The sequence below is a fragment of the Schistocerca piceifrons genome, chromosome X (genome assembly GCF_021461385.2).
Source record: "Schistocerca piceifrons isolate TAMUIC-IGC-003096 chromosome X, iqSchPice1.1, whole genome shotgun sequence".
Classification (NCBI taxonomy): domain Eukaryota; kingdom Metazoa; phylum Arthropoda; class Insecta; order Orthoptera; family Acrididae; genus Schistocerca; species Schistocerca piceifrons.
The window spans coordinates 873,407,471-873,423,023 of record NC_060149.1 but is presented as its reverse complement, the minus strand read 5'-3'; the positions used below and the strand labels follow the sequence as shown (position 1 = coordinate 873,423,023).

Sequence of the window (15,553 nt, the reverse complement as noted above, 5' to 3'; positions counted from 1 at the left end):
TTAGGGTCGTCAGAAAAGATTCAACTAGCTGGCCCATGAATAGGCTGGCATTGACAATTTGGGGGGTGGTATTACCATCAAATTACCCATATCTGGCTGCAACCCTTCCTTCCACAATTACCGCCATCTGATCAGATTCCACCAACCCTTAACCCTCACCTCCTGCAAAACCGTATCGATCAGCCCCAAAGCTCCTTGCAATACCTCCTCCCCATACATAAAATTCTCCCGCTGTGCACTCCCAAATTCCTGGATTCCATCTCGCACAATGAAACACTTGCCCTCCAGGAAATAGAGAAGCTTGCACAACACCATCTCAGAAAACTCTCCAACCTGTTCACTTCCTACTCCTGTCTTGGACTACCACTATCCTCCAAAGCTCCCCCACTTCTCCTCATAGCTGACAAACCCTGCCTCACAGACTTACTATATTTACCTCACACTCAAAAACTCCCATCACCATACAGAATCCAGAACCTAAACAGAGTCATGAACTTTTCCTCCAAAAAATTTACTTCCACGGAAGTATCAGTCCTTTCCAAAGGCCTTACCTTTTGCTCCATTCCCAAACTCAATCATGCTGGAGCTATTAAAGACCTTCTCTCCTCCTGGATCCCAGATGTAGAGCCCTGGCTAACTCAGTTGACTCCTCCATCCAACACTGATCCACCCCCACAGCACCCAAACCACCCCATTTACTTTCCATAATTTCTTAACCTTGGACCTTGCCTCACCACCATTCTCTAAATCCCTCAACATGCAAGCTAACTTACATCTACAGAAAAAACCGCAATCCATCACCTAACAACTGAGCCTGATCTTATAATTCTACCTGCTGACAAAGGCTCCACCACTGTTGTTTTGAACTGCAAGGACTACCTGCCAGAAGGTCTCCACCACTCCCCAAACTGCTGCCCCTTCTACATGCTTTCTGAAGTCCATAAACCAAACCACCCAGGATGCTTCATTGTGGCTGGTTACTGTGCCACAGAGAATCTCTGCTCTTGTAGGCCAAAACTTTCAGTCTATTACCTGCAACCTACCCTCCTAGATAAAATACACCAACCATTTCCTCCACCAACTCTCCACAGCTTTTGTTCCTTTACCACACAGAACCCTGCTTGTCACTACCGATGCCACCTCCCTTTACTCTAACATCCCTAATGCCCATGGCCTTGCTGCTGTTGAACATTACCTTTCTCAACATCTGACAGATTCCACACCCACACCCCCTTCCCTGGCCACCATGACTAACTATATCCTCACCCACAATCACTTCTGCTTTGAACGCATTATCTACAAACATATCTGGAGTACAGCAATGGGCACCCACATGGCACCATTCAATGCCAACCCATTCATGGGCCATCTAGAGGAATCCTTCGTAACCACCCAGAATGAGGAGTGAGCCATTTGAACACGACATCTCTTGTATCTGGCATCACTTTTGAATAATCTGACAATGCACACAATTTTGACTTAATGAGCTGCTAATGATACAAATGACATTTATTGTAGCAATAATTACATTAATTATACAGATAACTGTATAACAATTACAAACTACTATGAAATTGAAATGAAAAGACACTTCACATGTTATACATGTTACAGATAGTATTCTGCTTGCTGCAGTCTTACTTTTTCTGTTCCGAAATATACTGATCATTAGTTATTTAGATAAATTGGCTGTGCACTCAGATTCATGTACATACATACTATAAAATGGCTGACAATGACCAATGTCGAAGTAAAGTAGTGACAGTGTAATGTCCCAAAGCAGCATGTATGGATAGTCTCTGCAAATTCTAGAAGCATCTACCCGTCTCTGGTGTCACCTTACACCTCAATTCTCGTACGAATAGTGTGGTACCCTAAGAGACGTTGTTCGTATCAGAAACTACCGGGGACTTAATTAGTAGCATTCTGTTTAGAATCTCAGTACCACACACAACTTTGTGAACCTGTCTCACTGCATATTGCAAGTCGAAAAGCTCTTCAACATACATGGTTTTGCATTTTTATTCACAAAGCAGCAGTTATACTGTAATAATTATGAGTAGATGACACTTTTTGTTCTTTCAGTATTTATAGACTGAATGAGTTTTGCTAAATGCTGACTTACTCTTGACATTACTGCCAGTGTTTAGTGTTACCTGTTCAGTATCCTGATGATAACTGCCATTCCTTTCACATTAGCAGAAGCTGTAATCAAACTTGCACTGCGCATATATGCTGGTTTCATTTTCTTTGTAACATTTTTGATCATACAGTTTCCTTGTACAGTGGATTATCTTCATTTGGAATGTTACGTTATTCATATCTTACGAAGTCTCTCTTTGTGGATGTTCATGTTTTGCAGTCAATGCTGGGTTACATTTTCATTTGTGTTGTTCTGTTTTGGGAATGGTGCAAATGACGGTGATCTTAAGAAATTCATTTTCTAGTCTATATCACAATAATGTTGCCTACTCACATTTTTTACAGTATTACTACTGCAGATGCTCCAAAAATATTAACTGCCTCTTGTGAATGTGCTTCACCGGTTTCAGTATATGTAAGACAGAAAAACAACGAAAGTAGCTGATTTATGATATTTAGTTTGCAGCCTATGTAACTGGGCATTATTAGTAACTATAAAACCTAGCTGCAGGAATAAGAAAACTCTCACTTGCTAAATGAAACAAGTTTGGTTGTCAAGATAGCAATGTGTGATGCCTTCAATGACTTAGCAGAATATTATTAAATGGTATTTCACAAAACCTAGAGAAATTCTGGTTGTATGTAAGGGCTGTTAGTGGCACCAAAGTTAGTGACCAGTCCCTAATGAATGAGAGAGGAACTGAATTGAAAACAGCAAAGCAAAAGCTGATGGGTTTACTCAGTTTTCAAATGTTAGTTTAAAAAAGGAAAACATAGGAGAACTGCCCCAATTTAATCCTCGTACTACTGAAAAGATGAATGAAATATTAGTGTCAATGGTGTTGACAAATAACTGAAATTGATAAAATTGAATGAAGCTCCAGGGCCTGATGGAATCCCTGTCAGATTCTATACTGAATTTGCAGCTGAGTTAGCTCCTCTTCCGACTAATCTATCGTAGAAACCTCAAACAAAAAACTGTGCCCACTTCTTGGCGAGGAGTAAAAAAAAAGCAAAGGTCACACCATTCTACAAGAAGAGTAGTAGAAGTGATCCACAAAACTACCATCCAATATTCTTGATATCAATTTCATGTAGAATCTTAGGACATATTCTGACCTCAAACATTATGAGGTATCTTAAACAGAATGACCTCCTCAATGACAACCAGCATGACTCAGAAAACATCAATCCTGTGAAAACCAAATCTCACTCTTCTCATGACATATAGAAAGCTTTGGATCGAAGCAGTCTGGTAGATGCAGTATTTCTTGATTTCCAAAAAACATTTGACTGTTACACATGTACACTTATTGTCAAAAGTATGGTCATATGGGGGTTTCGTCAAATTTGTGACTAGACTGAGGAATTTTTGGTAGGGAGGGTGTACCATGGTATCTTGGATGTAGTAATCGTCAGAAGAAGAAATTTCAGGTTTTCCCCAGGGGAGTACATTGGGACCCTTGCTGTTTATGTTGCACATTAATCACCTTGCAGACAATATTAGCAGTTAACACAGACTTTTTGTACAGTATGCAGCTATCTATAACTAATATCTGAAAAAGGCTGCATAAATATTCAGTGAGATCTTGATAAGACTTCAAAGTGGTGCAGAGATAGGCAACCCTGCTTTGAATATTGAGAAACGTAAAATTGTGCACTTCATAAAATGGAAAAAACAAAAAAATAATATCCTATGAACATAATATCAATGAGTCACTGTTGAAATTGGCCAACTCCTATAAATTCCTCAGTGTAACACTTTGAGGGGGGGATATGAAATGGAATGATGATGTAGGCTCTGTCGTGGGCAAAGCAGATGGTAGACTTCAGTTTACTGGAGAATACAGAGGAAGTGTGATCAGTGTACCAAGGAGCTTACTTACAAATCACTTGTGAAACCAGTTCTAGAATACTGTTCAAGTGTGTGGAACTCGTGCCAGATAGTGCTAACAGGGGACAGAGAACATATAGAGAGACTGGTAACATTAATGGTCACAGGCTTGTCTGATTCGTGGGAGAGTGTCACAAAGATACTGAAGGAACTTAACTAGAACACTATCCTGAGAAAGTCTGTTAAAGTTCCAAACTCTGACTTCAAATGACGACTCTAGGAATATACTACAATCTCCATCACTCGCATAGGGATTGTGAGGATAACATTAAAATAGTTACGGCGCACACAGTGCCATTCAAAGAACCATTTTTCCCGTACTCCATATGTGAATGGAATGGGAAGAAACCTGAACTGGTAGACCAGGGCATACCCTCTGTCACACACCTCACAGTCTGCAGACTTGAGACTTACTGAGTGGGAAAACTCATTCACGCTGGAACAATCTTTCTTGAAACTAGGAAATCCTTTTCTGGTGTGATTTGCCCAATAGCATTCAACCCTGACATGATACAGATGTTTCAAAATGCCTCTAGTGCCTTCACCTCTTCATTACACCCAAAGTGAACAGTACATTGTTAATTTTAGACCTTTCTCCATCTGAACTATTTTATAATGGGTAAACAACATTTAAAAGTTTCAACCCTACATAAAACTGCAGGACAAATACAAGAACTTTTAAAATATGACAATTATTGACAAATCAAAAACTCAAACTATAATAATAAACAATTCTATGCTAACCAAACATGTCCAAGTTTAACTTCTATGGACAATCACTGACTTTATGCAACCAGTGGCAGGTATCTGGCAACTGCTATACAAGGACACATTAACATAAGCTGTTATCTTGATGTATCCATGAGCTGCTTCATGGATGTTTCTAGTAGTTTCTGCTATCACTGGTGGATTACAAAGTGAAGCAAATTATCCCTGAGGTTTCATCAGACTAATACCCCTTTAGTAGACAGGCAAAATTTGGTTTAAGAAATGAAGGAAGGTGTGGACAAACTCATGAATGCCTACATTGTTTGGTGTTTACCATTGGATCTTGAGTAGATACAGCACTGCAATGGCTTGGAGGGAGAACAAAACTTCCTCCAGAAACATCTGCATCCATCAATATAGCAGATTGTGCAGATGGCCAGACTTTAATTCTGAGGGACAGCCAGTTCTATTGACACCATCAGTGAATGACAGTATTTACAGCAGTAAGGCTTTAAATGACATCTGTCTTTACATGACAGATGTCTCAAAAAATTCTCTTTGTGAATGACAAGTGTTACTATCAAAATATGTTGAATGTGAATGAATTATGTAGCTAATAGGATAATCAGTTAAATCAGCACACAGATTTCAAAGGAAAGTAACATTTGAATGTAAAAAAACACAATGCCTAGTTTCCGATACAGTATTCTGACAAGCATTTTTGTCCCAAAATGGCCAGTCAGTGGAGATCATTTTAAAATCTTAGAATGTAGGGTAAATGGATGGCTTTCTTGGAAGTATTGCATTCAAGACCTCATGAAAAAACAATGCTGCTACCTTCACTACAAGAATGATCTCCACTGTTGCTGACACTGAGATGTGAGGCTTGTTTCTTTTGCTTGCTTTCACTTATTTAGTACTATGGCATATTTTGGGGCAACACTGCACACAGTAAGAATCTTTTTAACCCAGACAAGGGCATACATACTGACCAGCAGTGTGTGAACACTAGGTTGCTGTTCATGTGTGAATTTTAACTTTACCATGCCTACACATATTTCTATCACAAGATGACAATATTTACTCTTTCAGCATTCATTCAGAGAACACTAGATGAAAAAACAATATGTACCTTGATAGCACTAATCACTGTACAGAAAGGCGTGGGTTTTTCACCATGTTTTATTTTCAACAGGTTTGCAGCAGAGCTTGGGTGGGGGGGGGGGGTGCTAAATGCCAAGGTGCCAAATCCAAGTTGAAAGTTCTACTTGAGCCAATGCCTATTCTGTACAGAAGTTCTACACAGTAGTCAAGATCTCTAATGTGCTATTTATTCATATGCTCTATTCAATTTTAAGTCTAATAATTTTGTTCATAAATTTTCCAATCAGCAGCCTGTAACCTATGTACTGACTCTTTCCAATGATGAAGTAACTTTGGCTCACATGATCCATGCATCAATACGTACAGTTACATAATTTTAAGGGTGTGGTGCCTTGCAATGTTCATCCTGTGAATAGTCATTATCTCAGATTCATAGTGCTTCCACTCATTCCACAGGTGTCAGGCCTGGTGATAAAGGGTGTGACTGGAAACAAACATCACAGAATATTTCAATTTACTTTTAACCTACCTTTTCCTTCTGTGACGAAGATTTGCCATGAATGGCAAAGTTTGGCTTCCAAGTTTAGGTCCTTATCCCCAGTAGGATTATTAGGTTAAGGACATAACGGTTGCCAAAGTGATGTCCAATTGAAAGACTTTCACATGCCATTGACCCCCAAGGAAAAATAATAATCATCTCCTAGATGTTGTAGTGTTACTGTAAATCAGTACTGTATCTGGATATCCACTATAATGCATACACTGACATAAGTTTTTGCAAAATTTCTGTTAACTAGGTACTTATTTAAGGCAAGAAAATTAAACAGGAATGTTATGTTCTTTCCCTTCCCAGAACTATTATTGACTCACTTGGCAAACATTCCTGCTTTTCTATACATTTCACCTCACAATATTGGTAAAGTTATCTAAATAAATTAGTTTTACAAAACTTTATAGGATTTAATCTTAACGTGGCACGAGCGAGCACATGCAGAGCTCTAATTTTCTGGACATTATTTCCACATAATATATTGAACTTGTAGAATACACAATTTTGTTTTTACCACTGTTACTGTACCAAACAAAAATTTCTTAGTGACAATATGCAATATCCATACCAAGTTTTCGATTTGTTACTTATGGAAAACAATTCAATAACATTTTAGATTTAGTCCAATATCACTATGGTGTGTAAATAATCATAAAAATGGTACTAATTTCAATTTAAACATCATTTCTACTGAAAGTAATGGTAAATATATTTTACGCCAACAATTAAGTTGTTATGTTTATGCTATTCCTGCACCAACCTGGGCTCATTCAAAAGATCCAGAACTACGTCTAATAAAGGGACTTATAGTGGATCAAATCTGAGGGATGATCCCAGCAAAGTCACTAAACTTTTTACAATTTTTCCATGAATTATGTCTTTGGGACAGATCTTCCCCATATACGAACACAATATAGATTTGACTTTCTCCAACATGGCACCACACATTATATATTCAGATTCCAAGCAGTGATATTTCTGTAATTGAGACATATTGCTGACTAAAGTTTTGTATCAGCACTTATGTCTAACACAGACTGCTTGCAGTCCAGGTCAAACTGATTTTCCACAAGCAAATACCAGATACATCACACAGCTCATTCGCACAAAAGGCGATCCAAGGACACCAATTACAGCAAAATATGATATTAAATCCTTCCAAAAACAACTATTCCAAAGAAACATTGCATAACATTTACTGCATCCGATGACAGGGCTTGTGATGTGTGTCATAATACAATTCTAGACATTAATGACACTAAGCACTAAAATCATACCAAGAGGAAAAAAAGATATTGACATTTTATCATACAAATGACCCACTTACCACCAAGTTTATTGCAGCTTTCCAACTTCCAGAGCACATAATTTAGATAAAAAAATCTACTCACCAAGCAGAAGCAGCAGACACACACACACACACACACACACACACACACACACACACACACACAGTCTTATGCATTAAAGGTTTTAGGAGCCAGTGGCTGCTGCTGCTGCTCCTCCTCCTGGCAGAAAGGTTGAAGGTGAAGGAAAAGGATTGATGAGGTTTAGCAAAAGGAGTAGAGTTTGGGAAAGTCACCAAGAACTGCAGGTCAGGGGGGACTTACTAGATGGGACGAGAAGGAAAAAACTTACTGTCAAATATTGATTATTTTCGTTGTTATTTCAGAACATAATTTCTTCCACTGGAAATTTAGACCCCCATTACACCCTAAGAAATCCTAATAAGTACTAAGATCACTACTCACCAAATAGTAGTTGATCAGTATAGAGGAACCCAGGAAAGGAGGAAAATTGCTCAACTCTCAGATTAAGCCCAGGACTGTTGAAACTAGACAGCTTGCCATCTTTTCTATATGCTTGTCCAACACTTTGTATTTATTAGAGGTGCAATTTAGTCCCATACATATTTCATTCCTTCCTGAATTTTCTACAGGTGCAAACATTTTGGAAAGAGCAGGAAATTCTGTCCACAGAGCTTAATCACATCAGCTGATTACGATTTTTCACAGCAATAGCTTTTTGCACATACAAGTAATTCTTGCAGAATGTTCCAGTCCTTGCCTTCCTGGTCCTATATAAGATAACTATTTTGTGTGGGATTTGGTCCAAGGAACTGCAATACAAATTAATGCAAAGAAACCATGAACTACTTGCTACTGCTGTTTTAAGCAGTTACTATTATGGCTTACAGATAACTCAGTCAAAAACATTTTTGCATCTTTTCTCATGTAAGCTGTATATAACAGTTTGTATTTTAAGAAAACTTAGAACATACGTACTTTGTACATAATCAACTTTTATTGCAGCTAGTACATCATTCACAAGTAAAATATGACAACTTCCACCATAATTTACTTTCACACAACTGTATTACTCACAACCAGCACTATTTAATTAGTTAATGGTTGTAGCAATCTTACATCCAACACAGTAGCTGACAATATTAACAATGCACTAGGTAGTATAACAGTGAAATATTTACACCAAAATTTTAAGGTACTCTACAGAAAGTAAGCCTGTTATTCTCTTCCAGAATAATGCTTCAAATTAACCAAAACATAGGCTGGTATAACACAAATACTGGTTGCCAGGACTGTTCCCAGGACATATTTTTCCTGTAAACAAAGAGCAAAAAATTACGATTTATAAATTTTAGTCTCTACCACAATTATAAAAGCAATGCATTTCTCAGTTTTCCAAAAAACAGACATTCCTTGCATTAAGATGACAAACCTATATAATTGTAAAATTATCCTTGGGCAAACAAATTACTAACACTAAACAATTTGTTTGGCTGCAAATCATTATACTACTTAATGTCTCTTTGATTTAGAACTTTAGAGAACCTTTAGCATCATCAATGGAAAAATAAACTGCACCAAATGAAATTAATGTGAATGCAGTCAACATTTCCACACATCTGTCAACACTCATTACAAGTCACAAAGTGTAACAAAATATATACTGTTAAAGTTTTATTTTATACAAGCTATTTCAGATACACTATGACAATATCAGTATCTCAACTGAGCTTGAGAATGTCGGTAAGATGTTCATAACAGGGACCACAATCACCTTCAAGCTCTGAAGAGATAGAAAACCACACACCCCAATTTTTGGCAGTAGACAGCAGACCCACATCAAAAGATGTCAATCCACATGGTCCTTCCCTCATTTTTCTTTCTTCACAGCAATCATCTTAAAATGTATGAATGCATTTGACTACAAGCAAAACAACTTTTTAATTTGTGGGGGATGTCAATGATGCAACAAAGCTTTCCACACACTAATAGCCTGCAGTGATGTTATAGGTGACAAATATATCTAACATCAAGCACATTTGCTGTTACTTTATGTCCAAAGAGTTCTCATCATTCAACATGCTTCACAAGGTGCTTGGTAAACCACTGTCCATTTCACAACAACCACTTACATGTTTGAACAGTGGAACAAACCCCTGACTGTCTGGTAATAGGTGATCTGAATATACAAACTTTTAGACTACCAGTGAATGGTGTGGTAAGGAAATTTGCAGGAACCTTTTTGTTGTTGAATGGATGCCTTTTATAGCAACCTCACACTGAAGGGAACCACTACACAGCTCTGTGCCCAAGTAAAAGATCTCTAAGTTTCCAGCCAAAAATGAGTCTGCCACATTGTGTGAGAGACATGCTGGCCACTACATTGCTTCAGAAGGCGCAACTCAGTGTAGTGTATACAAAGTACAAATGTAGCTTTCGGTTCTATAGTTCCTTCCTCTATGGAACAAAAAAGGAAACTGAAGAATTGCAGGTCACTCAGAAAATAAAGAGCAACCCAAGAGGAGCAAGTAGGAAGGTCACATACTTTCCTACAGAAAAATTTGAACCCCAAAGTTCTGGAAACTATGAATATTGTTAAAATTTAGTGTATTTATCAGCTCTACTAAAATACACCTCTAGAAGGCACACATTCGTCAACAAATGTCAGAATTTAACAATTTCATAATTAGATTATTTTTATATGACAAACCAATGTCCTACATGGGAAATAACACTGGTTCTTGGAAGAAGACCAATCTCTTACTAAGAATCAATGTGTTAAGTGTGACAAATGTAGACATTTGGCTACACCACAGATCAGTCTCTTACCACAACTTTCATTTTGCATACACATCCACCAGCACATCTGAACTCAACAGCAGAGATTTTGTTAGACAAAGTGTGCATTATCACACAACTAATCCATTTACTTACTATTAACTAAAGTATGCTGCCTCTTTCCCATTTTACTTCAATCATAAGACCAACAGAAGATGGAAAGGGGGACTTAACTGAAGAAAAGGACTAGAGAACTACTATGATGATTACCGGACATTGTCAGCTGTATTGGGAGGTAACTGCACAATCTAAACACTGTTTATCTTATTATAGAAGATTATTTGCCCAGACTGCACAAATAATACACAATGATTACCAGTTTCAGTGAAATTATATCACTATCTTCAGCTCATTTGTATAGAAAGACTCTACAGGACAAATCCATTTCGTCAAGTGGTTCACATTAATTGAACAACTTATAGAAATTATATTCCATAGTACTGTCTGTAGCCATATAAATAAGAAAAAAGCTGTCCAAACAATGCACAACAGTTACAAATAAATTATGAGACATGTATAAAACATTTTCATGTTGTGTCCTTGTTGACATCCAATACGAAACAGTATGGCCATTAATTGTGGCAATACTAGTGTTACATCTGCTTTTGTTTACCAGTACGTATATGCACTGTAAACACCGTTGCCTAGTAACTATGGTTGATTATGCTAGTTGTGGTAAAAGAAGCTGTTGGCACTAACAAAAGTCTTCACTTCTATCTATACAGTTACTCCCATAAGCCAGCACTCCATAACTTGGAAAGTTATCAAGTATGAACATGTGTTCATTCTGAAATTAATACCATGATATGTGCAATACCCCTGTACAAATAAATCTACTAATGTGAATGCTTTACCCAACCTTGTTATTGCATACTGCATCTTACTTAAATTTCCAAAATAAACACATTGATTACTTCACATGCGAGTTTATTGTGAACTTTCCACATCCAATGTAGTAGGCAATGCAAAAATGTCTTGCTCAACTTTTTCATTTACAGTGTACTTCAAAATTAAAAAAAAAAAAAAAAAATTATATATATATATATATAATTTCTCAGTCTGTCTCTACACCCTTTAAACATGTCAAAGGGCATTCTACAGGATATGTGGTTAAAAAAAATAGAGATTTTTCTATTACTGAGTACATTACCTAATTTACCTTGCAGCTACATTTTTTATAAATAGAAATGGAGGTAACAAACAGCGATACCCAAAAGCAATCCGTTCCCACAAAACTATTACATATTCACACTCACTGCCTTTGCCCGTTCCCAACCAAATTATCCTCCAACCTCAAAACGGATATATTGATTAGTGTTACCACATGACAAACAGTGGGAAGCAAAGGGAAGCACAATCACACACTAGCTAACAAAAGCAAAATAAATTTGAAGTAATCATGAAATGAATTTCAGCCTACATAATTTTACATTCACCCTTTACACACACACACATACACACACACACACACACACACACACACAAGGTGTGCACTCTTTCTTGGCATGTGGCTCCAGTTCCTGGTCTGATGCAGACATTACCTGAGAGTGTTCTTTGGTAAAGAAATCTCACTGCAGTGATGGTACATGCAAAGTATGATGCCCAAGCAGTGGTCACTCACACTCACCAGAGCTGATTACACAGTTGTCACAAACTTGCATGGTCTTTTATGGGAACTTCACAGACTTTGGAACATATGCATAACTCATATCGGTATATTGACTGGCAGATAAAAACATGAAGTAACCATGTCATAGTTCTGAAAACACTTCTGAGGTTTCCTGGCAGGTTTTTAGGAAGTTTAGCTTCTCTGCTGAGTAACTTTCAACAGCTCTACAAATGAATTCATTACTACATATAGTTTACCTAGGGCCCTAATCAAATTACTGCTACAGTGTCTGAAAAAGTAAAGCTCTACAATGTATAATGAATTTGTATTAACACAGGAGGTTCACCAAAACGTTGAACAAAGCCCAGCACTATCATACTAAGATATGAAACATTTATCACAAAGGGCGACTAGGTTGACATACTGTTGCCACCTCCGTCCCCACATCCCACCACCAACGAAAAAAATAAAAATAAATATTTCGACTTACGTTCATACAACGTAAACAGCAGGCTGATTAAACTTTTAACAATCATAACTAACAGGAGTTGGAGGAGATTAGTGTTTAAAGTCCCATTGGTCATTAATTTCAAAGGAACCATCCCAGCATTTACGTGAAGCTGTATAGGGAAATCACGGAGAACCTAAATCAGGATGGCCAGACCGCGGGGTCGACCCGTCGTCCTCCCGAACGCGAGTCCAGTGCGCTAACCACCGTGCAATCTCGCTCGGTAACTAATGAATGATACGGTTTTCACACGTAGCGAACGATGTTGTAAGGGTTATACCGCCTTCTACTTGCACACAAATGTCTTACAACCAGAATGTATCGAAATTAATTCGAAGTAAGACTTGCACGCTACAACAAACCTTAGCGGCCTGTTCTTTCCGACCCTAGAATAGAAAAGAACCTGCTCGAAACATTATCAACTTGTAATATTAAATCATTTAGAAACGGGGAACTGAGTCAACAAATATCTTCATAATCTAAATTACTACTATATTTTAACTAGCTACACAAAATGATTTTGAAAAATAAAAGTTATTTGTAAGCGTAATGCTCATCTCAGATAAGTTCCACAAACATACCGCTTTTGAAATTTTTGTTCGGGGCACACCCGAAACAATAGAGCGACTTTGGCAAATCATGCTGCCAAATCTCGGGGCAACACGGAATGCTCCTTGAATTCCAATCATTTTCTTTACAAGTTGTTCAAACTGCAAATCCTTCTTCAATGGCTCAACCTGCAGTCTTCTGAGTTCGGAAAATGGCTACACGAACAAAGATGATAGACTTATATTTTTAGATGTTCGGGAGGCCAAAGATGCTACGTAGTAACTGCTGTAGCATGTTGCTATCACATATTGTATAATTTTTTACGACTTCGTAGTTGTATTTACAGCGTTCTTTTAAAATTTCTTATACTTGAAAACGTGAGGGGGTTTGCCTATTGAGTGAAACGCACAGGTTCATATTGTCAACATTCAGGCAGCTGCTTACTGTAGTGTACTATCGTAGTCTCGATGAGAAAACTACTAGCCGAAAGAGTAGAGTTTTTCTGCTCAGTGAGCGTGATGCTTATAGTTATTGGATAGTTTCGGTCTTACTTTCATGCTTAGAAATGCCTCTCAGAAATAAAAGTTAAGTGGATGGTTTATATTTGCGTTGTGAACTTAAAGTATGCGATTGTCAAAACATTAGACAAATGTAAACATGGCGGCAGACTGTGTGGAGCTGTGTTTATGTTCACATAGTGTGGATATGCGAGGGTCTTGAGAGAGAATAACTAGCACAAAATGCGAGTTCTAAACTCAGGTGAGTAACACACATGTGAAAAACAACACATCGTTTATTTTCAATCAAGACGATATATAGATACTTGTGTGCATGATGGGCATGACTTTTTTAGTTTTCAAACAAAGTTTGATACAAGAGAATCGGAAACAGTTTTAAATAAGTTTGTATTGCTTATGCTACATTTCAGCTTGATCATACAATAGTAATTAGAGATTCTCCGATTTTGGTTAATTCGATCTGTTTTTGCAGCCTGGATGCTGGGCAAGAAATGAATGTCTTTCGCGCCCTCATTCCTTGTGCGTTGCAGCGTAGTTGCTGGGCGGGAGATGATCGAATGACTGGTAGAATGGGAGCATCTGCCTCCAACCTGGCAGCAGAGTCTCAGGGCCAAGTTGGTGCTATGACTCAAACTGCCAGATATTCACCTGCTTTTCAACCTGTTGTTGCACCTTCAGGAACAAGTGAACAACTGTCAGTGGCTGTAAGGTATGGGCGTTTTATTTTATTGTTTTCTGCCTTGTTCAGTGCCCCTTATGTGTGGTTTTACATTGGCTTCTGAATTTTGTAGGGAGAGGAAGAAAAAAGCAACTGGGTTTGCAACACTCAGAAAAAGATTTATTCGTCGTCGTCGGTCATCAAAGGCGTGTGATCACGGGCGTGTATTACGTGAGCTGGTTGCTGAATGGGGACCAATGGAAGTTGGAGCTTTATTGGAAGAATACGAGGCATTGGCAGCCTTGAAGGACCTATCAGTGCAAGCAGAGTTGGCAAGACCACCAGCCGCTACTTACAAACAAGATCTGTCAACGTTATATGATTTTAAATATTGTACAGATGCAGATTTGGTGTTCAGAGGGTTGTGCTTCCCAGTGCATCGTGCTTTGCTGTCTGCGAGGTGTCCATATTTCAGAGACTTGCTTGCTGGCTGTCCAGGATATGGAGCACGCATTTGCCTTGAGCTTAGGACTCCTGGAGTTGATGTTCAGATGTTTTCTGCTTTATTACGATATTTATACACAGGTGACATCTGTCCTCATGATGGTAGTTTGGATGTTGGTTTGTTACAGAGGCTTGGTGAGGAATTTGGTATGCCGAATCCTCTTGATCATGACTTGCGATATCTGTTAGAAACGGGTGATTATGCTGATGCTGCTTTGGTTTTTACTTCTGACGGGGATTATCAGAGGCCAGACTCAGGAAGTTCTGAATATGGCTTTCGGCCAAAACTAGAACTTCCTTGTCATAAGGCAATTCTGAGTGCAAGATCTCCCTTTTTCCGCAATTTGATACAGCGTCGTACCCGCTCTGGAGAGGAGCATACAGAAAGAGCTCTTCATATACCAACAAGAATAGTGTTGGATGAAAGTGTAATACCAAAACGTTATGCTCGTGTGCTGTTACATGCTGTTTATTTGGATACTGTGGACCTTTCATTAATACTAAGAGGCAGTGGTTGTGGAAGCAGTGCAGGAAGTTTGGGAGAGGTATGTCAATTGTTAATAAATAAGTCATTTGTTACACATTTCTTTGTTTTCATTTTAAATGTTCCAGGTTTATTTTTTATTACTGTACCTGTAAATGTCTGTGATTCATGTCTTTTACC

The 15,553-nt window shown here is 38.1% G+C and overlaps 1 protein-coding gene and 1 long non-coding RNA gene across 2 annotated transcripts in view; one reads left to right on the top strand and one right to left on the bottom strand.

The window, feature by feature from the left end:
• Window positions 1-8,680: 8,680 nt before the first annotated feature.
• LOC124723204 lies at window positions 8,681-13,665 on the bottom strand. The gene is made up of 2 exons (XR_007006536.1): window positions 13,242-13,665; window positions 8,681-9,019 (listed from the first exon to the last, which is right to left on the bottom strand). It is a non-coding gene; the product is annotated as an uncharacterized LOC124723204 (long non-coding RNA).
• LOC124723203 (BTB/POZ domain-containing protein 7) overlaps window positions 13,514-15,553 on the top strand; it is a 50,826-nt gene continuing 48,786 nt past the window's right edge. Inside the window, exons 1-3 of the mRNA XM_047248395.1 lie at window positions 13,514-13,968; window positions 14,200-14,436; window positions 14,519-15,434. Coding sequence (XP_047104351.1) covers window positions 14,219-14,436; window positions 14,519-15,434 — 1,134 coding nt within the window. The 5' untranslated portion in view covers window positions 13,514-13,968; window positions 14,200-14,218. The remainder of the gene's footprint in view (window positions 13,969-14,199; window positions 14,437-14,518; window positions 15,435-15,553) is intronic.